The sequence below is a fragment of the Muntiacus reevesi genome, chromosome 6, assembly GCF_963930625.1.
Source record: "Muntiacus reevesi chromosome 6, mMunRee1.1, whole genome shotgun sequence".
Lineage (NCBI taxonomy): Eukaryota > Metazoa > Chordata > Mammalia > Artiodactyla > Cervidae > Muntiacus > Muntiacus reevesi.
In genome coordinates, this window is record NC_089254.1 from 67,351,988 (window position 1) to 67,376,586 (window position 24,599).

Sequence of the window (24,599 nt, forward strand, 5' to 3'; positions counted from 1 at the left end):
GTGTCATTAAACCAGGGACAAATCATTGCCTTTTTGAAATAAACAAGAAAGAGAAAAAGAGAAGCTATATTTTGTTCATGTCTTTGTGAAAATAAGTTTCTTTGTGATGGAGGAATGACCAGGTTCTTCCCCTTTTCCTAGGTGTACGTGGCAGCCTTTGCCGTGTCTGCATATGCGTCTAGCTACTTCCGTGCCGGGAGTAAGCCTTTTAATCCAGTCCTTGGAGAAACGTATGAGTGTCTTCGTGAGGACAAGGGCTTCCAGTTTTTTTCAGAACAGGTAGGTATACACCCTTTTTTTTGTTTGTTGGGAGAAGTTGCTCATGTCTCCCATTAAGCAGGCTTTTGAAATATTTATTTCCCACCTGTCAGTAGCTTCCCAGTCACAGATAATTATAGTGCTTCTACACATAAAGAGAGAGATCGGTTTCCTTCCACTGAAACCTTGCCTCCACCCATGGGCTTAAAGGCGCTAGCCAGGCTTGGGCTCACTTGGCTGTGTGCATCTCTACAGCTCTTTCTGTTTAAACTTGTAGCAGAGAGGAATTTTTAAAGCACAGAGCATTTGCCCAAACTGCAAGTTAAGAGATTTAAAGTGTGCAGCCTAGCTTGCTGACATCACCATTCTAAAACAGGAGCACTGCCATCAGAAGCAGGAGCACCAAATAAATGCATTATATTCTTGGTTTTGATTTAAGAGAAATCATTCATTCGTATATTTATTCATTCCATCCATAAATACTTCTCGAGATTATACCACATGCCTAGCATTGTTTTAGGTGCTGGGGTACTGTATTGGGTGATGGGCCAGAGGCAGACAAGAATGCCTGTCCCTCAGCTAATAGATGGACAAGCCTTATGCTCACACAGCCTGAGTTCCCTTCAGTTCCACAAGACCCTTCCCACCTGTGTTAGCAGGGGGTAATATTCAAGAAATGTATCTCCGGACTCAGCCAGCCTAGATTCCAGTCTCAGCTTTCTCTCTCACTAGGTTTGCAACCAAGGGCAAGTTCCTTAAGCTCTCTATACTTCAGTTTCCTCTGTAAAGTGGTGATGAGGATAATGGTACAGACTCAGATGGTTTTTGCAATGATCAAATGAGTTATTCTCTACAAAGCTCTGAGAGCACTTATCCTTGAAGTAGGAAGTGTTACGTGAGGGTTTGCTATCCTTATTGACCTATAACAGCATAACTTGCAGTAGTGGAATGTTGGGGACATCCACAATATCTGTCAGTAAGGAATTGTCTAGCTGAAATAGAGTGCAACTTAACTGAAAATAAAGACCACGTCTCTCCCATCTCCTTAAGGCAGCACCTCAACATGTCTATCCCTAAATGTTAGCCTGGGAACATGAAACATCATTGATTCCCTCCCAATTCTTAGAAAACTGAGGATAAAAGGATGAGTTGCTAAAACTTGATTTTCCTCCTATTATCTTGGTGCCTTCTTTATAAGTGGGCTTCTTTATAAGTGGACTGGTATTATGGGAGTGAGAAGGGGAGGATGGTGTGACTGAGAGTCTTATGAAGATGGTGATGGCCTTAACCGTGAATTATGAGCAGCATTCTCTGAAACTCAAAATGATTAGACAACAATCCCAAAGCACATTGTCAATTTTTTCTGGTTAACAGTTAAAACAAGAAATTAAACACTGATATTCAAACAGTAGGGATTTAAATCAGTAGTTAAAGGGTAAGATAATGTGATTCAAATTCAACTGGGTTATTTAAACACTAAACCTAAAATGGAATGCGAATACATGAAAATATAATTTGGTTACCATGGTATTCTATGCACTCATGTGAAAAAACAAAGGCCAAAAATAGCTCCAGACTATAACAGACAATCAGGATGGGATGAATAGGTAGAAGAAAAGAGTAGTAACATGCACTTGTGTAAAACTGAGCTTCAATTCCACGAGCCCCTTACGGGGCAGGGCTGATTTGGGATCTGTGGCTCCCCTGTGGTGGCAGGGAGAAAGAAAAGGGAGCCCCTGGACGTGTGTGCACAGAGATGGAAAGAGTTACATAATTTAGTCTTTAGTTCCATGAAATGGATCCCAAGGAAATAAATAAGAAAGAGATCTGGTCATTGTTAGTAGCATAGGGCGTGCTGGGTGTAATATGGACTGTTTTCATTCTAACCCCACCACTGTGTGGCCTTGTATGAGCTACTTAAACTTTCTAAACCTCAGTTATTTATCTGTAAAATAGGGATGATCATGCTTAGTTCATAGGCTGCAGAAAGGATAAGTTAAATAGCACACTGATATGTGAAGCACATTCAGTACCTGATTATTGCTCTTATACTGAGAGGCAACTTTTAAAATGCTTTTTAATACCCAGTGTTTATGAACAGTTAGAAGAGTGTTGAAAAAATATATCCTATGTCTACTCTACTGATTCAAATGGTTCCAAAGTGGCATAATGTCACTGCTGTCTCTGACAGAAAGTCATCCAGGAGGCTGCCGGGAGTCCTCACAGCCGGCTTCACCGTGGGAATACCACCATCCTGATCATGAGGGAGCCACATCATCTGTCTGGAATTTAGCCTTATGGCATAGGTAGTTGAGTCTTTTAATACATCTGAGTATGAGTGAGTCTCTCAGGGACAGAATCACACTAGCTAAGTTTATAAGAGTCTAGTCTATAAATCAGAATACTACCCTATGCCTTTAGAATATAAAATAGACTTGCCATGGGGACCAGATGGCTTTGGTCAGCCTGACCAGGGATGTTTTCCCATAGACAGATTTCTTAAGGAAGACAAAATGTGGTCATCACATAAGTGTACAGTGAGACGGAGAGGTAACTGATTAATTCAATGTGCCAGGCTGTCTGCTGCCCCAGGAGTGGAAAGGGTTTTGACCAGGGTCCTCCTTTCCCAGCCAGCAGGCAATACATCAGTTCAGCCTTCTCTACTCCCTCTCTTGGCCTTGTTGGTTATATTGACCAGCCTACTTGTTGTGCATGAAGGCTTTCTAATTTAACACATCTAAAGAGAGTGCCTGAGCATTTATTCTGTTTTATAGAATGGTACCTGCCAGTCTGGCTCTTTCTGCTTCTAGCCTAGAAGACGTTCTGTTATGGAGATAGCATGACTCCACCCTTGTCCATATGTGTAGGTGATGGACTGCAGCTTTCAGAGTTTGGGGGCTTCTTTGCTTTCTTGTACTTCTCTACAATGAGTAGAGGTGTTGAATGACTGATGTAATAAACTGAACAGAACCCCTGAATTAATATTTTGGGGTGGAACTCTAGTCTAAGGAGGACACTGATGGAGATATCTCCAGGTGAAAGGACCTAGAAAAAAACAGATCACTCGGCTTTTCTACTGAGTTTTCTAGACAACAGGATTGGGTGATTTGGAAAGTGATTTTTATCCATTTCCTCCAAGCCCTGGGATTTCATTTGCTTGTGGTTTTGGTGGGGATGGGGAAATGTTTGGAGTTGTCGGTAGCTAAGGAAGTTGAAGTAACTGCTACTTCACAGAGTTCAGCTACATGGAAGCTTGTCCTCTTTATATTGTCTTTCACGTAAAAAGCCCAAAAATGCAATATCAAAATGACTCATGCAGTCAGAAACGAGAGAAAGCACTTGCTGTTCAAATTTTCCTCCTAATTAACTAGTATGGTGCTTGCAAGGTGATTTATGTTTTTCAAACTTGATCAAGATCTTGTTTGATCTTCACAATAACCCTTTGTGGCCAGTGAGGCAAGGGTCAATTACAGATGAGAAAATCAAAGCTAGCCCATCAGTGCCTTTTAGTGGTCCTCAGCTAACACCCTTTGTTTCTATTCCAGCATCCTCTCTCCCTTACTTTTTTTTGGTATGTCTTGTGTAAGTTTAGTTACCGTGCTCAGAGCTGCCAGAGTCATCAGCTGCCCATGTGAAAACAGCCTTTTGTACTCTGTTCAGACTATGGGATTTTGCCTGTCATTGTCAAGTAAACCTTTCATCCTGCAAACTCACATAGAAATGTGTTCTTAACTCTCATTGTGGGCTGGGCAGTGGCCTTTGTGAACAAGGAACATTCAGGAATCAGTCATAAACATTCCCGTCACATGTGCTAACCTCCGACTGTTCCACCTTCTCAGGGGAGGGGTTTCCTTTCTGCCAAGAAATCTGATTCAGCCTTGGTTTTCTAAATAAGCCCAGAAAAGGGAGAATCCAGAAGGAAAGGGCTTCCTTTCCGTTCTCAGGGACCAGGGGTCCGGCCAGCAGGTTCTTCCTCATTGGTTCTCGGGCAGCCTGGTTGGAGTTTCATCAGGGACTAGACTGATCAGAAAAGTCATTTCAGTTCACTTTGCTTCTTTTTTCTGTACCTTTGGGAACAGTTTGGTGTCCATAAAGGATATGCAGTTAAGCTATTGTCTGAACGTGGCTTTTCCTGATTACCAGGAACTTCAGCTATCAGATCATTGTTCAAGTCATTTTCAGCATTTCAGCCGTGACTGTTGAATTTTTGATTGAAAAGCTGAGCAGAGTTATTGAAAATTACTAAACTGTAAGAGATTCAAACGGAGTCTTTTTTCCTTTGCTTCACAGACACAGCTCTTCTTCCTTTTCTATTATTCGTCAGATTCTGAAAAAACATTCTTGGCTGGACTTTAAAAATACCATACCTATCACCTCCCACTGTGCACACTCACATCACCCATCTGAGTGGTTCTTTTATCTACTCAGGCAGGGTTATTTACTTCTGATTAAAATAGCATCTTATTTAAAGTCATTATCAGGGCAAATTCAAAACTGTTCAAGTAAAACAAGCAATAAATCAACTGTAAGGTGACCAAACCAGTGCTTCTGCATTTCTAGGTTATTACTTACTGTATTTTTTTTTTTTTTAAGAAACCGTGTGTTTATCAATTAAGTACTTAACTCTGAACTCAGGGGAAGAGAAAATAATTGGCAACTGTTCCCTGCCCCCCAAATCAGACCAGTATTCTTGGCCTCCTCCTTAGTAGCTTTCTCTTATAATCCACATCCTGTTCATCAGCAAATCCCAGGGTCTTCCTTCCAAAGCCATTTTCACTGCTACCCCACTGGTGCTAGGCACCAAGCCCAAGCCATTGGCATCAATGACTGGGCTTGTTGCAATAGACTCATTTTCTGGTCCCTTGTTCCCACAGCCAATTCTGCCATCAGCAACCAGAGTGATGTCTCTAATAACTTCTGCAGTCACTTGGAATCAAACCCCAAGTTCTGGCTATGACCCACAGAGCCCTCTAAGATGACACCCCCAGATATCATGCCTCTTCCCACTTTGACTCATTCAGCTTCAGCCACACTGACCTTTTTGCTCCTCCTAAAACATTCTGAGCATCTGTCAACCCTGCACAGTGGCTGCTTCCTCTGACCTGGACATACTCCCCCTGGCTATCTATGTGATTGGCTGTCTTACTTCTCTTAGCCTCAGAGATTTCCATCACAGAGTCCTGCCCCAACCACCCTGTCCAGGATGACATTCCCACTCACCATCTCCCATTTTCATCCTTGCTTTATTCTCCTTCCCATGTCACCACTGGAAAATTATGTGCTTATATCTGTCCACCCATTACATTTCTGCACTAAAATGTAAATTCCAGGAGGGTAAAGATTTTTGTTTCTTTTGTTTTTCATTGTATCCTCGGTGACTAAGATAGTGCCTGATACATCACAGACAATCAGGAAATGTTTGATGAATGCCTTGGCCCCCTTCCTGGGTGATTTTTGACTGGTCACTTGTTCTCTTTTCCACAAGCATCCCTTTGTGGTGGGAGACGCGTCCAGAGTAGGAGGACTCTATAGTTACGGCTCTGGACAGCTGCAGGACTGATGTATTTAAGGTTTTATTTTTCTCAGTCTGAAGAAGAAAAACCTACATAATACACAAATATTGAAATACTCATATTCTCATCTCCTTACCACCCACCTCTTATATAAAGTGCATTCTGAAAGCATAAATCAAAAATCACCAGGACAGGGTGAAGAAAGACCTCAGCTAAATCACAAGAATTCTTAACTGCCAGGGAAACTCATAGACTTTGAGATTGTAGAAAGAAAGATACATATAAATACTTGCATGATAAACCATATATACTAATTTCCTAAATGTTTGGTTCTTACAAGTAAAAAAATCGCTCCTATTTGATCGAGGGAGAGAGGAAGTGATGGAGAGAGATACTAAAAAACAGTCCAAAGTGGGTTTAGTCAGCAGGTTAACAGTGTTTGCTTTGAGTCTAAATCAGTTCAGACTCAAACTCAAAATCTAATCCCTTTTGGTGCCTGGGTTAAGATGTAATAAAAAGAGAAACTCAACTAAATCCTGTACTAGCAAAGACAGGGTAGATGGTGCCCATTATTCTTTACTCCAGTAGATGTTAGAGAGATTACCACCAATAAAAATTAAATGATTAACTGGGAATTACCCCCTTTTCATGGGTTTTTTAATTAATCAAAGCCTTAAAAGAATCTTTTCCAATTGCCTGGCATCCACTGCTGCCTCTGATAACAGAGATTCAAAGAAAACAGATGTTAGAACGATAGTATCTTGAAGCCAGAGGGATTCTCAGACCTCATTTTACAAAGAAGTAAACAAGACTCAGAGGGGTTGGAAAGGTCAAACTCAGAAGGTTCATTTTCTAAATATCCATGAGATGGGAACAGTGTGCTGAGACTTTGGGCAGGAGCCGGGGCCCAGCGTCGAGAGCAGCCATCAAGGAGCCGCTGGGGCATCGCAGGAAACAGTGTTGGGTTTGAAGTCAGAAGACCTGAATTTAGAGTGCTGCCCTCGTCGGTGATTAACTGTGTAGCACTGGGCAGGCTCTTGACTGGGGGGAAAAAACCCTGTTTCCTAATTCATAAGATAAGGGTAATGAAGACACAAGGTTACCGTGAGAGCTAAGCGGAGATACCACTCATGACAAAAAATTTAAATTTAATCTCTGCTGACTCTGTACTACCAGATGATCCTGGCACTTTCCAGGGGGTATCTTTTTTCAGTTTGCAGAGTCAGTGGTGGTAGTCCTGTTTTACAGATGAGGTAATGGGGGGCTCAGAAGGTTTAAAAACACCCTCAGGGTCACACAGCCGGTAGATGATATTAATGATCTTGCACAGTTAGCTTCTAGATCTGGGGGACTCCAGGAGCAATCTCTCATTCCCTGACACACAGCACATGGCAGAGTCTTCAGATACGTTTCATGAATAAATATCTGTGGGAAGGAAACATCAAACAAAAATAAGGCACCAATTTAGTTTCCCTGGAAAGCTTTGTAAACTTCTTAAAAGTCATGTACATCAAATAAATCACTCCCAAAGGTGTTTTTAAGCCAGAAAGAAAGAAACCAAATCATTGATATGTCAGTGTTGGGATTTATGCATTCAGAAAACATCCCTTCAACTCCATCTAAAGGCACTTTGCTAAGCAGTGATTCACTAATCTGACACAACTGTTTTAAAAAGGTCAAATTTGCATTTTATGGGACATATGTATACTTTATGATATGATAGGGTTTCTTTTATAATTCATATGGACAGTATATTTATATCCTTGTTTCATGGGATTTTAAATTATTACAGAAGAATTTCTAGTTTTTATGTATTGTATTTTGCTTTGATGCTTATACTTGCCAGACTTATAAAATGCCAAACTCTTGACCAAGGCTGTGATCTTCACATTTTTTACTGCATTATTTCTGTGGGAATGACTATGATCTGCATTGTAATAATCTACTTAATCTACTTAAAATCTACCTATGTTATGGGGCAGGGGGCTATTCCATAGCTCCTGTCCCCTCCACTGGGGGGTGGATGAGGCAAGTGGAGTGAAAAAGTGGGGGGTCAGTATTGTCTTGCCCTAGTTTAGTTTTATATGATGTTGTTGTTTAGTTGCTACATCATGTCCCACTCTTTGCACCCCTGTGGACTATAGCCTGCTAGGCTCCTCTCTCTGTCCATGGGATTCCCCAGGCAAGAATACTGGAGTGGGTTGTCATGCCCTCCTCCAGGGGAATCTTCCCAGTTCAGGGACAGAAACTGTGTCTCCTGCATTGGTGAGCAAATTCTTTACCACTGAGCCACCAGGGAAGCCCTCTTCTGTGTAATCCCAAGGTTTAAAAAGTAACTCCACTGTTCTCCTAATGGGGAAAGAAGAGAAGACAAGGATTTAGCAGTTTGTGTAATACAATGTATCTTTAGGGGGTTGGGTTGAAAGAAAAGACAGTGAAGAAAAGCATTTTAGGAGTTAGGTTTCTTAGTCGGTGTTTGAGATGAAATGCACATAATTATGGAGAGGAGCTCACATTCTCAAGAGATCAGTGAGAATTAAAACCCTCCGAGGGACCGCAAATGTGCACCTCCCACCTCATAGTGGATCTGGGGTTTATATGTTCATTGAGACCTGAAAGATAGCTGCGCTGTTGACATCTTTGTCCCTGCTTTTCTTCAAGCCAAGTGGATACCATTGCACTCCCGTCCTGTCCCGGCTGTTCACCGGAAAAGGGCCACAGAAGAGGTCCTCAAACATGTTCCTCTCTGCAGTCCAGGGTTCAGAGCAAGGCCAGTGGTTATGGATTGGTCACCCCAACTTTCCGCCACACCTGTTCACCTCAAGCAGGCCTCTGAGTATTCTGAGTTCTTGATATGTTTGAAAACAGGGTGTGTCTACTTAAAGGACTTTTTTTTTTGGAAACTTTGAAAGCCACCTGCAAGCTAAAAATGCTGAGTTTTACTTCCACTCCTCTCGGTGTGTTTGGGCAATGCTATTGTTAGATAATCTTTCTGGTTTCGGTTTTCTCATGTGTAAATGTCCTAAATGTAAGATAATGTTTGCTAAGAACCAGCTATGTCATAGAAATTTCTGGAAACATCACTAGCAGCGTTACTCTTTTATTGTAGCTATTTAGTTGCTGAGTTGTGTCCAACTCTGCAATCCCAAGCAAGCATGCCAGGCTTATTACTCATTTACTAGTACTGCATGATAGTACTATCATGATAGTAGCACATGTACTGCTCCTGTGCCTTGAATGTTAGTGAGAGATAATGAGGAAATCTAACTGAGGAGTCATTTTCTCTTTAGCTTCTTCATTAGTGACTAGAACAGAAGTTAATGACCCCAATGACAAAAGGCAGGGAAATGATCTATAGTCCCTGTTACAGAGGACTCTCTTTTCTGTAATGTAATTGCATATTTACTCAAGATATTTTTATGAACAAAAAATGAACAAAACCTTTTTCTCAGCAGTTGATTGGTCTTCTTGTCAGTGACCTAAAAAAGTAGCTGGACATTGTGATGCAAAGTTTTCAAAAAGATACCTTGCACTGTTGAGCCACTGAGTGGGCTCAGCAGATTAAAATCTGCTGAACCAAAGAGTTTTTTTGTGTTGCTTAGAAATACTTAACATTTAAAATATGTACTATTTGACATCTTAATTAAAACATTTGCAGGTACTTTCAGAATAGCATTGATTTTGACCTTGGAAGCTAATGTCAGGTTAGCTGATTTGTAAGTGGGCAGCCCTGTGTCTCTGCCTTTGTTTTCACATCTTTCAAAGCTTATTTCCACCCTCATCACTCACCACTTGGCTGCTTTTTCCCCAGGTTTCCGGAGGCTTTTTCCTGACAAGACAGAGCTGTGTCAGGAGCTCCCTCTTGAGGACAGATTTGTTGAAGGGAAACTTAACAAGCTTCCATTCAGTTAGACACTGCAGTTGTGTTACATCTCAATGCAAGGGAGAAAGAAAGGATTTTACGAGACACAAAAGTTAATTTTTTTTTTTTTTCACCTTTATTTCCATCAGGTCAGCCACCATCCTCCTATCTCTGCATGTCACGCTGAGTCTGCAAATTTTGTTTTCTGGCAAGGTAATGTGCCTCTATCATTTTGTGTAACACTATCATTTACTGTAAATGCTCATTAAGTGGGCCCTGAACTTGGATCTCGCTGGAACAATCTGTACCATTTGATGTTTCTGCCTCTCATCACTGAACAATAACTGCCATTTGTTGACTTCATAATTAAAGTTTCCGGAGGATAATTTGATTGTCTCCTTCTTTAAAAATTCTCTTTGTCTGGCCCTTTACCATTGTTTATTCCTGTAACTTTTCCCTGTATCATATTCTGCATCCATTTGAAATGCCTCGTGTATTTCAAGAGACATTAAATATTTACAGTTATTAGACTTTAGACTGCAGAGAGTTCTTTTGCTTTTGAAAACTTTAAATTTTATTTCTGAAATTTTACACTGCCAATTTTCTTTTCAGTTTGGGGGTAGTTATTCCTCTGTTCAGTTTATTATGTTTTTAATTTGGGGAGGGATGGTTGCTCTGAAGACAAAATATTGCCGCTAGTATTTCCTAAATGGATTAATTAATTTTGTTAACTTATTTATTCCATAGTCAGAGTGTGCTATAAAAAGAAAATTTGAGCATCCCAGTGTTTTGAACCATGAGCACATGTCAGTTTTTTTAAAGATTATTCTAACTGGTTAACACCTGATTTGCCACATGGCCTTTATTTTTTTTTTAATGTATCTATAAAATTTAAAAGATAAGAGTATTTTGTGGAAAATTTCCCTCCCCTATCCCAGTTCCCAACCATCCAGTTTCTCTCTCTGGAGGCAGTATTGCTAGTTTAGATTACAAGTACCATGGTTTCCTTTTTGAATCTTTGCTACTAAAATTTAGAATGAAGCTTGACTGGAGACTTCTTTTTCATTAAAATACTTTGGGAAAAGTTTCCCATAATGTCTCTGACCTCCTAATTGCAGTGTCATTGACCTTGTAAGGACTTTATTGTTATTATTACTTTAGTTATATGTTATTTAATGGGAGGGGTCTTCTCCAGGCACTTTCTGTGTGCTCCTTACATCAATCACAGTTTTCTCTTCAGCTCCTTTCGCTCATCAGCTTCTTCCTGGGCAATTCCACCTCTCCATAAGTCCATGACTGCCAAATCTTGTTTATTAAAAAAAAAAATCCATTTTGACATTTTTCTACCTCTTAATTAGATTGTTTAGACCATTTACATTTATTATGATTATTGACATGTGCATGCGTGCGTGCATGCTAGGTCACTTCAGTCGTGTCCGGCTCTTTGTGACCCCATGGACTATAACCCACTAGGCTCTTCTGTCCATGGGATTGTCCAGGCAAGAATACTGGAGTGGTTTGCCATGCCCTCCTCCAGGGGATCTTGTGATTATCGACATAGTTGGGTTTAGATCTGGTCTCTTGTTTGTTTTCTGCCTGTCGCACCATTTTTTTGTTCCCTCTTTTCTCTCTGTCTCTCTCTTTTTTTTTTACCTTCTTTTGTATTGTTATATGTGATTCCATTGTATATTTTTTGTTGCTTTATTAGCTATATGTCTTTGTTCCATTTTTTTAGTTGTTGCTTTAGGATTCATATACCTTTAACATATCACAGTCTCTTTTCAGGTGTTAATTTGCCACTTAACCTATAGCAAAAGAAACTTTAAAAAGTGTCCTTCTATTACCCCTTCCCCAACCTTTCCTATTGTGGACAAACATCTTACGTATATATGTTATAAACCCTGTCATACATTATTACTACTTTGCTTTAAACAACCAATTATCTTTTGGGGGGTAACAACTTGCTGAGATGTATACTGGACAACTCACCTAATTACAGGTACGAATCAGTGGTTTTTAGTATGCTCGCATAGTTGTCCAATCATCACCACAGGAACTTTGGGACACTTTCATCACTCCAGAAAGAAACTTCTTCAGCCAGTACCCACCTTGTAATGGCTCCCCACCACCGCACCCTCCTGCCGCTGTCCCCCTACCTTCCAATTTCTGTCAACCTCTTCCATCCTGATGCAACCACTGATCTTTCTGTCCCTGTAGGTATGCCTGTTCTGGACCCGTCACATAAGCAGAATCCTGCTGTCTGTGCTCAGGGCCGCCCTGGTCCAGCCCACCTCTCTCCTAGACCAGGCCTTGCCCCGCTGCTGGCCTCTGTGCATTCACCTTTGCTCCCCTGTGGCCTGTGCATTGTCACCTAGCAGCCAGAGGGGTCATCCGTCTCTGCTCTTCTTTTTCTATTCCCCATCTCCTGATGGCACCACCGCTCATGCATGCTGTAGAAATGTGGAATCATCCACAAATTCTCCCTGTCTGTCACAGTCTGCATGTAATCATGTCACCAAGTTCTCTTTTTGTTTCCTTAATGGTTCTGGGACCACTCCCTTCCCCTGCATCCACTACCACTGTCCTGGTTCACTTCATCCTCCTTGATCCTCTGAGCAAATACAGATCACCCGCTTCTCATCTCACCTGCTTTTGATCCGTTTTCCACATTGCTGCCAATTATCTTGGCAAAGCCTGTATCTAATCACATCGATTCTCCGTCTGAACAAACACCTTGTTTCCCCCAGTGCACCCAAATCAGCGATTTAAGAAGCCAAGCTTATCAAGCCTGCTGTTTTTTGTACTCAAGCTGTATTTCTACTCTTCTCTCTAAACAACCTGAGACCCACAGAACAGAACCACACCCTGTTCTCTCACATCTCTCATGTCTTCTGCCTTAAACAGCCTTTTCTCTGCCAGGTGAACTCCTATCTATTCTTCCAAACCACAGTTTAAGTTGCCCTTTCAGGGCCTTAAGAGGCCCGACAAGCCTCTTCTCCAAGCATGGTGGTCATTCTTCTTCTCTGGTTCCATTTCACTTTATTTCAACATACTCAGTGACAGCCCCTCATGGGGGCCTTACTTCTTTTCACTTCTGTATGCCTTTCATACTGGGAGTTCTTCCATGGGGTGGGGGGCGGTGATACTTTGTAGTTTTAGTTTCTCTAATTCTGTTCCAGGTACTCATTTGCTATTTATATTGAATAATGATAAATTTTATTATGAAGAGATTATCCTATATTGTGATTAATCATTTATCCAGCCTAAGAAACCTTTGATCTACCTAGCTCTCCTGCTAAATATGTAATATTCAGTATTATTTCATTTCAGATGTGAGATGGAAAAACAAATTCTGGGGCAAATCCATGGAAATCGTTCCCATTGGCACAACCCATGTGACTCTGCCAGTGTAAGTTCTCCTTCTCTGATAAGGAACTTTATAGAATTTAGGGTCAGGGTTTGGAAACAGGATGCCCATTATCCCCCATGGTGCTGAGTGTGTGGGTTTTTCTTTTAATGTGTTTGACAGTAGCTTCAAATGTTCCTCATTTTGACAATCTCATATTTTTATTCTCTCTAATGGAAATGCTTCCTGGACACCAAAGTTCCCTGAATAGAGTTTTTAAAATTTTCATTTCTACTTTCTAACACAATTAGGAATGATAATTTTTCTTTAACATTGTTGTCCTGCCTCACTGTCAAAAATGTGTTTGAAGAAAGCCATGACTTTGATCTTTCAGGGATTGTTGATACTTATTCATAAAGCAAAGTGGTAATGGTTAACGTCTGTGGAGTTGGAACTTATATGCTCACATTGCTACTTACTAATTGCAGATCCTTGGGCAGGTACTTAACCTTTCTGATCACCAGTTCCCTCATCTGTGAAATAGGGATAATAAACCATCTACTTCATAAGACTGTTGTGATGATTAAACAGATATGGAAACCACTTGAAATAACACTTAAAATAGTCACATGATTCATGTCAATGTATGGCAAAAACCACCACAATATTCTAAAGTAATTAGCCTCCAATTAAAATAATTAAAAAAAGATAATACTCGGCACATAGTATGTGCCATGAAGTGTTTGGTTTGGTCTTAATACCATTATCCTCATAATTATTATTTCATTCTGTAAGTCATACATGGAATACTTTCTCATTGTAAAAGATTTAAGATATTTGTATCTTAAGATTTATATATAAAATATATATGTATGTGTGTGTACAGGCACACCTCAGAGACATTGCAGATTTGGTTTTAGACCACTGCAATAAAGTAAATATTACAATATGAATTTTTTTGGCTTCCCATTGCTTATGAAAGTTACATTTTATATACTTCAGAGATATGAAGTGAGGAAATGGTGTTGGAAAAATGCTGTTAATAGACTTGCTCTACACAGAATTGCCCCAAACCTTCAACCTGTAAAAGCTACAATAGATCAAAGTCTTCCTGTATACATACGTGCCTACATATATGTACGCACACATGCATATACATAAATAAATAGTGCACGTGTCTGCCTGTGTGTACATATGCGTGTGTGTCTGTGTGTGTGTGTGTGTCTGTGTGTGTGTGTGCACGTGTGTGTGTGTGTGTGTGTCTGTGTGTGTGTGTCTGTGTGTGTGTGTGCGTGTGTGTGTGTGTGTGTGTGTGGAGACGGAGCACACTGTGGACAACCTCTCCACCCTCCCCTTGTCACTCTGCTTTCATAGTTTGGTGACTTTAGACACACCTCCCCTGGTTCAGTTTCCTCCTCTGTCGAAGGACGGAGTGGGTTGTTTCAGGAGAGCCCCCACTTCCAGTGGAGCCTCTGTAGCTCCAGGGTCTGACTGCTGCCCCCCATCTCACCCACGGGGAGGAAGGTGAAGGCTCTTAGGCCACCCAGCATGGCTTTCTTGGTGTTAGCTCTATAAATGAAGGTATAAGGAATTCATTACAGGACTTGTTTTTGAAATGCTTGTTTGCATTTGCTGCTGACTCCTCTGGGAGCTGTAACTTTCCCTTTTTCCCCCTTTAGTTTTGGAGATCATTTTGAGTGGAACAAAGTGACCTCTTGCATCCACAACATCTTAAGCGGGCAGAGGTGGATCGAGCACTATGGAGAGATTGTCATCAAGAACCTGAATGACGATTCCTGCCACTGCAAAGTGAACTTTATAAAGGTAACCTCGGTGCCTGTGAGCTGTGGCCCCAGACAGGCCTTGGCAGAACTGGGCTTCGGGCACAGGGTGTCTTGGGGAATTTTTCACCTTCACTTTTGTGCCAGGGCCCCCAGGTCCCAGCCTTACCCCTCTCACCTGGACCAGGGTCACAGTCCCTCCCAGCCTCCTTCCTTTCTTTACTCCTTTATGGTCTCTCCCCAGTGAGTCAGCCAGAGGGACCCCGTTGAAACATAAGTCATCATGATACAGTATGGATGAGCCTGGGAGACATTATGCTAAGTGAAATAAGCCAGACACAAAAGGACAAAACTGATTCCATTTAAATGAGATACCTGGAGCACCAGATTCATAAAGACAGAAAGTAGGATGGTGATTTCTGGGGACTGGGAAGAAGGAATAGGGAGTCATTATTTAACGGGCACAGAGTTTCAGTTTGGGAAGATGAAAAGTTCTGGAGATATACAAAGCAATCATTACACAACTTTGTGCATGTACATAGTGCCACTCAATTTTACATTTAAAAATGGTTGAAACAGTAAATATTATGTATGTTTTAGCACAGTTTAAAAAATGAAAGTCACATCATATTTGACCAAAATCCTCTGACAATTCCCATCCTTTTCAGAACAAAAGCTTACATCCTTACAATGGCCCATGAGACTCAGTAGAGTCTGCATCCCCCACCCCCATCACACACACTCACACCCACACCCACACACACACACCCTCTTTCCTCTCCAACCTCGACTCCTGCCACCCCTCATCCGCTTCCTTCCTCACCGTCCTCAAGCTGCACTGTCCTTTCTCTCTCTCCACTTCCTTCTGCTTGGGGTCCTCTCTCCAGATCCTTCCATCAGCCTTGTTAGTCACCCTCTTTCATATCCTGTTTTCTTCAGAGTGTTTATTACCACCTGCAGGTAGCTTGCTTGCTGTTGCTTTACTTGTTTATTTGCTGCTCCCCAGACCCTCCTTGCTCTTCCTGACTCCAGAAAAGCAGAAGCCTGATCTGTCTTGCCCACTGCTGTGGCCGACGCCTGGCAGTTTTGCCTAGCACACAGCAGAGTCTTGTGCACATTCAAGGATAAGTGAACAGCTTTTCCTCAGTCAAAGAGTCTGGAATCATCTGCTTACCTATCCAACTTTCCATCTGCCTTGATTACAGCCCATTTCCCAACCTTCTCTCCCTCCTGAATTTCCCTCTTGCCCCTAAAAATCTCACATATACCAAGTAGCCTTAAAGGGTGACCCTCCTCAAGGAGTATTTGCATCTAATTAAGGTCAAAATCATAAGCCAAGAGATTAGGTTCTAACTGGAATTTCACACAGTACCTCTCTGTACCACCTGCAGCAATTGGGGGGCATTGTGGAGAGATGGCTTGGGGTCTTTATTATATCCTGTAGGTCAAACTGGGTTGTAGATAGAATTAGTAGTGATTTGGCATAAAATAAGCTGGCTCTGGTGGTAAAGAACCAGCCTGTCAATGAAGGAGATGTAAGAGACACAGTTTCCATCCCTGGGTTGGGAAGATCCCCTGGAGGAGGACATAGCAACCCATTCCCGTATTCTTGCCTGGAGAATCCCATGGATAGAGGAGCCTGGAAGGCTATAGTCCATGGAGTTGAAAAGAGTTGGACATGACTGAAGAAATGCAGCATGCAAAGATGACCCTGCCTTAAACACTTCATCTAAGGTCTTTCCAAAAAGAAGCAAAGGAAGTCTGAATAAGGGATATATATACCTGGGAGATTGACAGATAATAGATAGATTGATTGATCGATCCAGGTGCAAGCTACCCTGCTCTCAGAAATTTCCCCAAAGAAATGTGCTTCACTCCCATTTATACCATCCATGTGGTTGTCATCTACTGAGGACCAGGGAACATATTTTCATAGCATGAGAGATGAAAAGAATTAGAACACTGGATGTGCCTCTGGTGTTGAAAAAGAATCTGAAAGCAGCAGTTACATATGGAGCATGACTGCCTCTTTCTGTGGCTTCCCAGTAAGTAATTGGACTTACTGGCAAATATCTCTACAGAGAAAATATGACTTCTGCTTTAGAATAAACTTAAGAGCCTGGACAGTGTTTGCTTTCGTTTCTACTTGACTGGAGAACTCACTGTTACATTTCTGATTAATCTCTGAGGTACTGCGATACTCTGCCCTTCCTCCCATTTTTACCCTGGACTTGGAATGGGGAAGCCAGTCTACCAGATATGGCCTGGAAATTTCACTCTATTTTATTGGTTTCCACATATGGGTTCTGTTTTGGCTGAAAACAGTAGTAGAATTTTTTGATTTATGGAGTAATGCCTTCTGGTCTTTTGCAGATTTTTAGGGCAGGCAAGGAAAATTGAAAAACTCAACTCTAGGGAGTTAGCGCTCCCTCTGCTGACCGCAGTGTGGTACTTTTTGTGTAAAATCCACAAGGCTGAGCCTAGCTGAGTTGTTCTCCGTCCAGGACCTACTCAGTGGGAATGTGAATTGCATAAGGTTCCTATAAGTTAGATGAGCAGATCTGGTTTGGGGGGAAAAAAATTAATAGTAGAAACTGAAAGTTGATTTGTTTACAAACTTGGTAAAAAAAAATGGTTGTTTACAAAGGATTGTCTAGTTCCTTGAGAGAAAAAGTAATATGAGTTACATTTCTTTTAAATTGCAATAGAGTCACAGTGACAGGCGGGGTACAGCTGTTCTGGAGGGGGCTTAAGGCTCAACCCCCACCTGATGGATGAGCCCTTCCTTCCTGCAGTTCATGATGTGAAGGTAGATAGAAAGTTATGTCTTACACAAATGTTGATGGTTGAGTTACAAACTATAAATAAAGGGCTAACTTTTCATTTTTATTAAATAATTAAAAGTATGATTTTTTTTTTTTTTTTAAGCCAGAACCAACAAACCATATGCAGCATGGAATCATTCTTGCGGGTTTCTTTCCTCTTCCTTTTTTCTCTTAACATTCATCATAAATTGACCCCAAAACACTAACAGATGACTCTCTTTTTACTACTAGGCAAAGTACTGGAGCACTAATGCCCATGAGATTGAAGGTACAGTGTTTGACCAAAGTGGAAAAGCAGTACATCGGCTCTTTGGGAAATGGCACGAGAGCATCTACTGCGGCGGCTCCTCCTCATCCGCTTGCATCTGGAGAGCAAGTTAGTATCTGGGGTCGCTGGGCGGAGCCAAGGGAGGGCGTGGCCAGAACCGCCCCCCCCCGCCCCCCCCCGCGGGTGGACCTTAGCATCCCGTTCAGTATATCCGGCCTCTCTTTGAACTATGCTAGAGCTACTGGCTCTTCTGTCATTCACCTAGTTATATCTCAGACTCATCCTCATGCTTATCAACAATACCTCTGTTGGGCTGGTAAAGCCCTGGGTTCTTAATCCCAGAACAAAGCCATTGCTTATCGGTGGTCGCACATCATTCCTTTGTCTATACCGGGCACACAAGAAACAATATTAGTGAAGTACAAGAAGTCATTCTAGAGATAGGGAAACCTTACTGGAAAAGCAGAATGACCTACAGGAGTTAGGGGCTCCCAATACCATAAGCCACTCTAATCTCTCCTGTAATTCTAGAAAGATGCTAAGTGCATTAAGGAGATGGGAGGAGAAAGGGTAAGGAAGCCAAAACTTCATAACATGTCCCCTAAAACATTTTAAGAGTTTAGCCCATCTTTTCATCTGATAACTATCTTCCCGAGTCATGGTTATACTCTAAAACCATTGTTCTTAGAGAGTACCCTTAAGATGCTTTAGGCTGATCAAAATAAAAAGAAAATCTAAAAAGGAAAGCCATTCTAATAGTGGCTTAAGCCATTAGGATATGTACTACTACTTAACAACAAGTGTGGAGGGGGTGGCCCTAGGGTTATTACATAGGCAACTTACCTGTCTCAAGAACATAGATCATTGAGAACACATTGTGCGTGCTAAGTCGATTCAGTTGTGTCTGACTCTTTATGACCCTGTGGACCATAGCCCTCCAGGCTCCTCTGTCCTTGGGATTCTCTGGGCAAGAATACTGGAGTGGGTTGCCATGTCCTTCTCCAGGGGATCTTCCCAACCCAGGGATTGAACCTGCCTCTCTTATGTCTCCTGCATTGGCAGGTGAGCTCTTTACCAATAACACCACCTGCCACTCCCGATATGGTAGTTATATTTCTTCTCCTGGATGCAATATGATTGTTTCAGTTCAATATCATATTCTTATGTGACAGCTCCCTAAGCAGAGGAGAAGTCAGGATGGAAGAGCTTTGTTCTGCTGTGACTCTTTTCTTCTCAGGAATGAAGAATTTCCTAGTATCCCCCAGCAAATGTATCTTTCTGTCTTGTCTGTCTCTTTTTTGTTGGTGGTGGTTTATGTGGGAGGCCAAATGTGGTCCTTGTCACTCCATCTTCCTCTTCTGAATTCAGAGTCTTCTGCAAGGCTCTGCTCTTTTTTAAAAATTATTTATTTATTTACTGTTTTATTTATTTTTGACTGCGCTGGGTCTTTGCTGCTTTGCGTGGCCTTTCTGTAGTTGTGGCAAGCGGGGACTCTTCATTGTGGTGTGCCAGCTTCTCATCATGGTGGCTTCTCTTGTTGCAGAGCATGGGTTCTAGGGCACGCAGGCTTCAGTAGTTGTAGCTTGTAGGCTCTAGAGCAGTCTCAGTAGTTATGGGGCATGGGCTTAGTTGCTCCGAGGCATGTGGGATCTTCCGGGATCAGGAATCAAAACTGTGTCCCCTGCGTTGGCAGGCGGATTCTTATCCACTGTGCCACCAGGGAAGTCGCCAAATGTATGTTTGTAACTTGTCAACCTGAAGTAGAACCAGATTCTTCCCTTAACTGATCCTGTGCCACTGGGTCAGCAGGGGAGATTCCGATGACCTTAGATTAATCCCCTAGAAAGAGTACAAGGACACCTGAACAGATGAGTCAGTCATTAGCAAGAAAGGGAGATGACTGTAGAGTGGGCAGCCGACAATGTCTCTTTCAATGGGTAGTATCCACATCTTCCACCATCAGAGAGGTTGCCATGAAGCTAGAATGAATTGGCACCACTTGCCACCTCCCTGGCTTCAAAGGTTCAGAGGCACACATGACATTTTATGAGTGAAACACTCATTCTCCTTTGCTTAAAGAATGTATTGCAGATGAGAGTTACCATCTGGCCAGGTGTTAAAGTAGTACCTTGACAAAAGAACACTGTGTGAGCTGTTATTTTTGTTATTTATTGACCTTATATCTTTGTTTATGGTTGTGAGCATCCCTGGCCTGTCTGCAAGAAAAAAAAAAAAAACACTGTCTCCACTCTGGTGACTGGGAGACTAGGATGCGTTTTTGAAGGCACAATAGGAAGCTTTGCTATCATTTTTATACTTAGGATCCAGAGAACTAGAATTAGACAAAATGGACTTCTGAACCCTCAAAAAATGGGTCTGCAGAAAAGTTCATGGAAAGCATTTGTATTTGTATGTATGGACAACTAGAGCTAAGGCTCGGAGTAAACTATATTAGTCTACATTTGATTTATCTAAGACATAAATTTAGGTCTATTTAGCTTGATTCTTAGCTGGAATTAAAATTAGGGCAGCATGACTGCATTAATCTGCTTTGGCTGCTATAACAAAACACCACAGACTGGCTGGTTTAAACAGCAGAAATTCATTTTCTCACAGTTCTGGAGGCTAGGTATAGGCAAATTTGGATTCTGGTCAGAGTCTTCCTTGTGGCCTGACTGCAGGTGAGGGCCCACCCTTCTGACCTCATTATACCTTCTTCAATTCTTTAGATACCTCATCTCCAAATACAGCCATGTTGAAAGGTGGCATTTTAACATATGAATTTTAAGAGAACGTAAACATCGAATCTAACATGCTGGCCCCCAAAATCATATCCTTCTTACGTGCAAAATGTATGTTTTCCACCCCAACAGCCCCAAAAGTCTTAACTCATTCCTGCATCAACTCTAACGTCCAGAGTCTCATCTAAATATCATCTAAATCAGGCATGGGTGAGATTGGAGGTGTGATTCATCCTCTCCAGATGTGAACCTGTGAAACCAAAATGTGCTTCCAAAATACAGTGACAGGATGAGCATAGGATAGACATTCCAATTCCAAAGGGGAAAAGAGGAAAGAAGAAAGCGGTGATGGGTTTTAAGTTAGCCCAGGACCTAGCATGGCAAATGCCATTAGGTCTTAAGACTGGGGAACCTCCTCTTTGGCTTGATGCCCCACCCTCTGGGCGCACTGGGACACTGGCCAGCTCCCAAGACCCCCAGGGTTCTGGGTAGTGGCAACTGGGCATGTTGAGGCTGCATAGTGGCCCAGCCCTTTGAGAAAAGGAAGCAGCCTTGCCCCCTGGGACTATGGAGGGAGGGGTAGCCTGATGTCTCTGAATCACCCTCAGAGTCATTCCTCCCTTTGTTTGAAGGTGGTGCATATTTGCAGCCGGGCAGCTCTCTGCTTCCATCTGTAAAATAACAATAGTCCAACAGCCTTGCTTCATTTAGTCCCGTTTTCTCTGTCCCCTTTGGTTCCAGCTGACAGTGTTTTCTGCTGGTATAATCCCATCTCTATTCCTGGCTTCTCCTGAGATGGTTTAAAATTAAAATATGTAAGATTTGGAGAGGCCCCACATTGAGGAAAGGAGGAGCAGGGATGAAAGTAAAGTATAACCCCTTGCTATGGGTCCAACACTATTCTAGGTACTAGACAGTTTCAGAAGAAATTGACATCTCTTAAATGAAAAATGGATTCTCTAGAGTGAGAGTCTTGTTAGTAAAAATGAACCTGGAGTTTTTTTCAGCATGCTTATTTTTGTAACAAATTCTTTTTATAACTTAAAATTCTATAGAGACATTTTGATATTTAACAAATTTGGATTGCACAAAGAAGGTCTTAGCCTTGTAGGCAGAAGGAAACTTATAGAAAACAAAATCTACAGAGAAAAATTCAAAACCTCTTTGTAAGCCAGAATGTTTTAATAGAAATAGAAAGAGTTTAGAGCTGAGAGAGAAAAATTGTAGCAGGTCTGAGATGAAAAAGGTGAAAGAATTAAGATGTGATGTGAATGCAATTCAAGTTAGAGATGAACGATCTCTCTTTCTTTTAGATCCCATGCCAAAAGGCTATGAGCAATATTATGGCTTCACACAGTTTGCACTAGAATTAAATGAAATGGATCCATTGTTAAAGTCTTTATTACCACCTACCGACACTCGATTCAGACCAGATCAAAGGTAAGGATATTTTTCAGGTCTTTATCCTCCAGAGATGTGAAACTCTTTATAAAAAGGCTTAGTAACATCTTCTAGGCCACCAATGGAGCCTAAAAGAGACAAATTCTGTCATCAAGAGTAGAAGTCTAGGGGGACTATATGCAACCTTGTGGAAGGAACAGCCCAGCTTAAAGCAGTGTGTGGCATGACCTTTATTCACCAGTAGATTCCCATTTCTATTTAAATATATTTTTTAAAGTTTTTTTAAAAGCATTTTATCACATGTAGTAATAAAAAATACACTTACTCTGTACTTGAAAGAATAAAAGCATTCAGTTCCTTGGCCCTTGAATTTAAACTATTTTGGTGCATTGAAATCTAACTTCTGATCCCAGGTTTGAGGCTGACAAGCTGTGTGACGTATGCTCAGTCTTTTAACCTTTCTGTTAAATGGAAAGCATAATGTCTCCCCTGAGGCCTGTCTCTTTAAGACTCAAAACCAAGGGGGAAAAAAATAAAAGATAAAATTTCACTTTATTTTAAAAAACCCAACACCCTTCTTCATGGTAAAATAAATAAAATGTATACCCAGAATCAACAGATTTTTGACTGAGCAGTTTACTTCATGAATTGGTTCTCGAAATCAAGATCAAGCCATTTGGAAAATAAAAATAAAAATAGACATAGGAAAATGAACAGTTCACAAACTAGGAAGTGCAGATATCTCCTAACTATATGAAATGATGCTCAGTCTTGCTCAGAGAAATGCAAAAATTTAAAAACCATGCTGTTATACCATTTCTTTACCCATCAGATGGCAAAGACTCAGAGGTTTGATGCACTCTGAGGGTACAGGGAAGAGGCATTCCAATACCACTGCTGGTGGGAATATAAATTGCTGGAATCCCTGTAAAGGGTAGTTAGTAATAGACATGTTGCAAACTCACCTTTTTACCCAGCAATTCCAATTCTAGAATCATCTCCTTATAGATAAACCAGCACATGTGCAAAATGGCAATTGTACACATTCCTTCACTGCAGCATTGATTGTAACATAAAAAAGACTGAGACCACCTCAAATATCTATCAGTGGAGAATTGTTTAAATAAATTCAGGTATACCCACATAACTGAATATTATATATCTATTAAAAAATGAAGAAATCTATGTACTACCAAGAAAGAGCTCCAAGATATATTGGTAAGTAAAACAAAGCAAGAAAAACCAAACCAAGAAAGTATGCAGAGTATGTGTAGCCTGCTTCCATTTATGTTCTAAAAGGGAGGTGAGAATATATGTTAATGTTTGTTTATATATGAATAAGAAATCTCTAGAAGGATGCACAAGAGACTAGTCACGGTGGGTTATCCATGGTGGGTGGGGTAGGAAGGAAACAGGTAGAATTAAAGACAGGAATGAGAGGGAAATTTTGCACCAAATTCCTTTTTATAGATATAATTTTTGAACCCTGTCTATCACCAGTTCATAACACAGTGTCATTCCTCACTACTTCCAAGTGATGTTTAAGGGTTGGGGAGCTGTCCTCTTTGTATAGGAGGGTATTCTGAATATGCGGTCTGCACTTGTGCAGTCCTGGTAGTAATGATGGTTCCGTTTCCTTGGCGTTTGTATTCCTTCATCTTTTCCCTTAATGTCTCAGGTTTCTAGAAGAAGGGAACTTAGAAGAAGCTGAAATACAAAAGCAGAGGATTGAACAGCTGCAGAGAGAAAGGCGGCGGGTCTTAGAAGAAAATAAGGTGGAGCACCAGCCGAGGTTTTTCAGGTGTGTGAGTGGTGGGGTCCTATGGGTCATGGTTGGCAGGTACTGGCGACACCTGTCGCTTCTGGAGTGAGGAGAGTGGATGGGGTGTCCCCACCGCATGAGAGTGCTCTCAGCACTTTTCCTGCTTCACAGTGGTGACGCCTCTCCTTTGTAAGGGCCGGACCGTGTGTGGACACTGCCTCCCCCGCAGTCGTCCTCTCTCTCGGCTTCCCTTGCTCTCTCCTGTGCCTCTCAGCACCGCCCACAGGACTTCGCAGAGAGGTGCTTCGTAAGAGTTTATGGGAGAAGCAAAGAGACCAACCAAACCCAGCTCCCAGTACCAGGCCAGTTTGTTCAGGCTGGGTCTAAGATTGGTTTCTCTGCAACCCCTCTCATGAGTATAGGGCTTCCCTGCTTGCTCAGTTCGTAAAGAATCCACCTGCAATGCAGGAGATCCCAGTTCAATTTCCTGGGTCGGGAAGATCCCCTGGAGAAGGGATAGGCTACCCACTCCAGTATTCTTAGGCTTCCCTTGTGGCTCGGCTGGTAAAGAATCTGCCTGCAATGAGGGAAATCTGGGTTTGATCCCTGGGTTGGAAAGATCCCCTGGAGAAGGAACAGCTATCCACTCAAGTATTCTGGCCTAGAGAAGTCCATCGACTGTATAATCCTTGGGGTTGCAAAGATTCAGACACGACTGAGCGACTTTCACTTTCTCAGAAGTATATTCTATACAGTGACGGAGATAATTAACCATCTTCAAACTAGAAATCCCAAGTACTAATTCTTGAATTGCAGAAGTCCCAATATACTGGGGCTTAGAT

The 24,599-nt window shown here is 41.7% G+C and overlaps 1 protein-coding gene across 3 annotated transcripts in view; it reads left to right on the forward strand.

Moving 5' to 3' along the window:
- Window positions 1-24,599, forward strand: part of OSBPL3 (oxysterol binding protein like 3) — a 194,276-nt gene that overhangs the window by 163,308 nt on the left and 6,369 nt on the right. For all 3 annotated transcript variants that reach the window (XM_065938633.1, XM_065938632.1, XM_065938635.1), the window contains 7 exons: window positions 142-279; window positions 9,783-9,846; window positions 12,964-13,042; window positions 14,659-14,803; window positions 17,817-17,961; window positions 21,908-22,034; window positions 23,674-23,796. In XM_065938633.1, coding sequence (XP_065794705.1) covers window positions 142-279; window positions 9,783-9,846; window positions 12,964-13,042; window positions 14,659-14,803; window positions 17,817-17,961; window positions 21,908-22,034; window positions 23,674-23,796 — 821 coding nt within the window. The remainder of the gene's footprint in view (window positions 1-141; window positions 280-9,782; window positions 9,847-12,963; window positions 13,043-14,658; window positions 14,804-17,816; window positions 17,962-21,907; window positions 22,035-23,673; window positions 23,797-24,599) is intronic.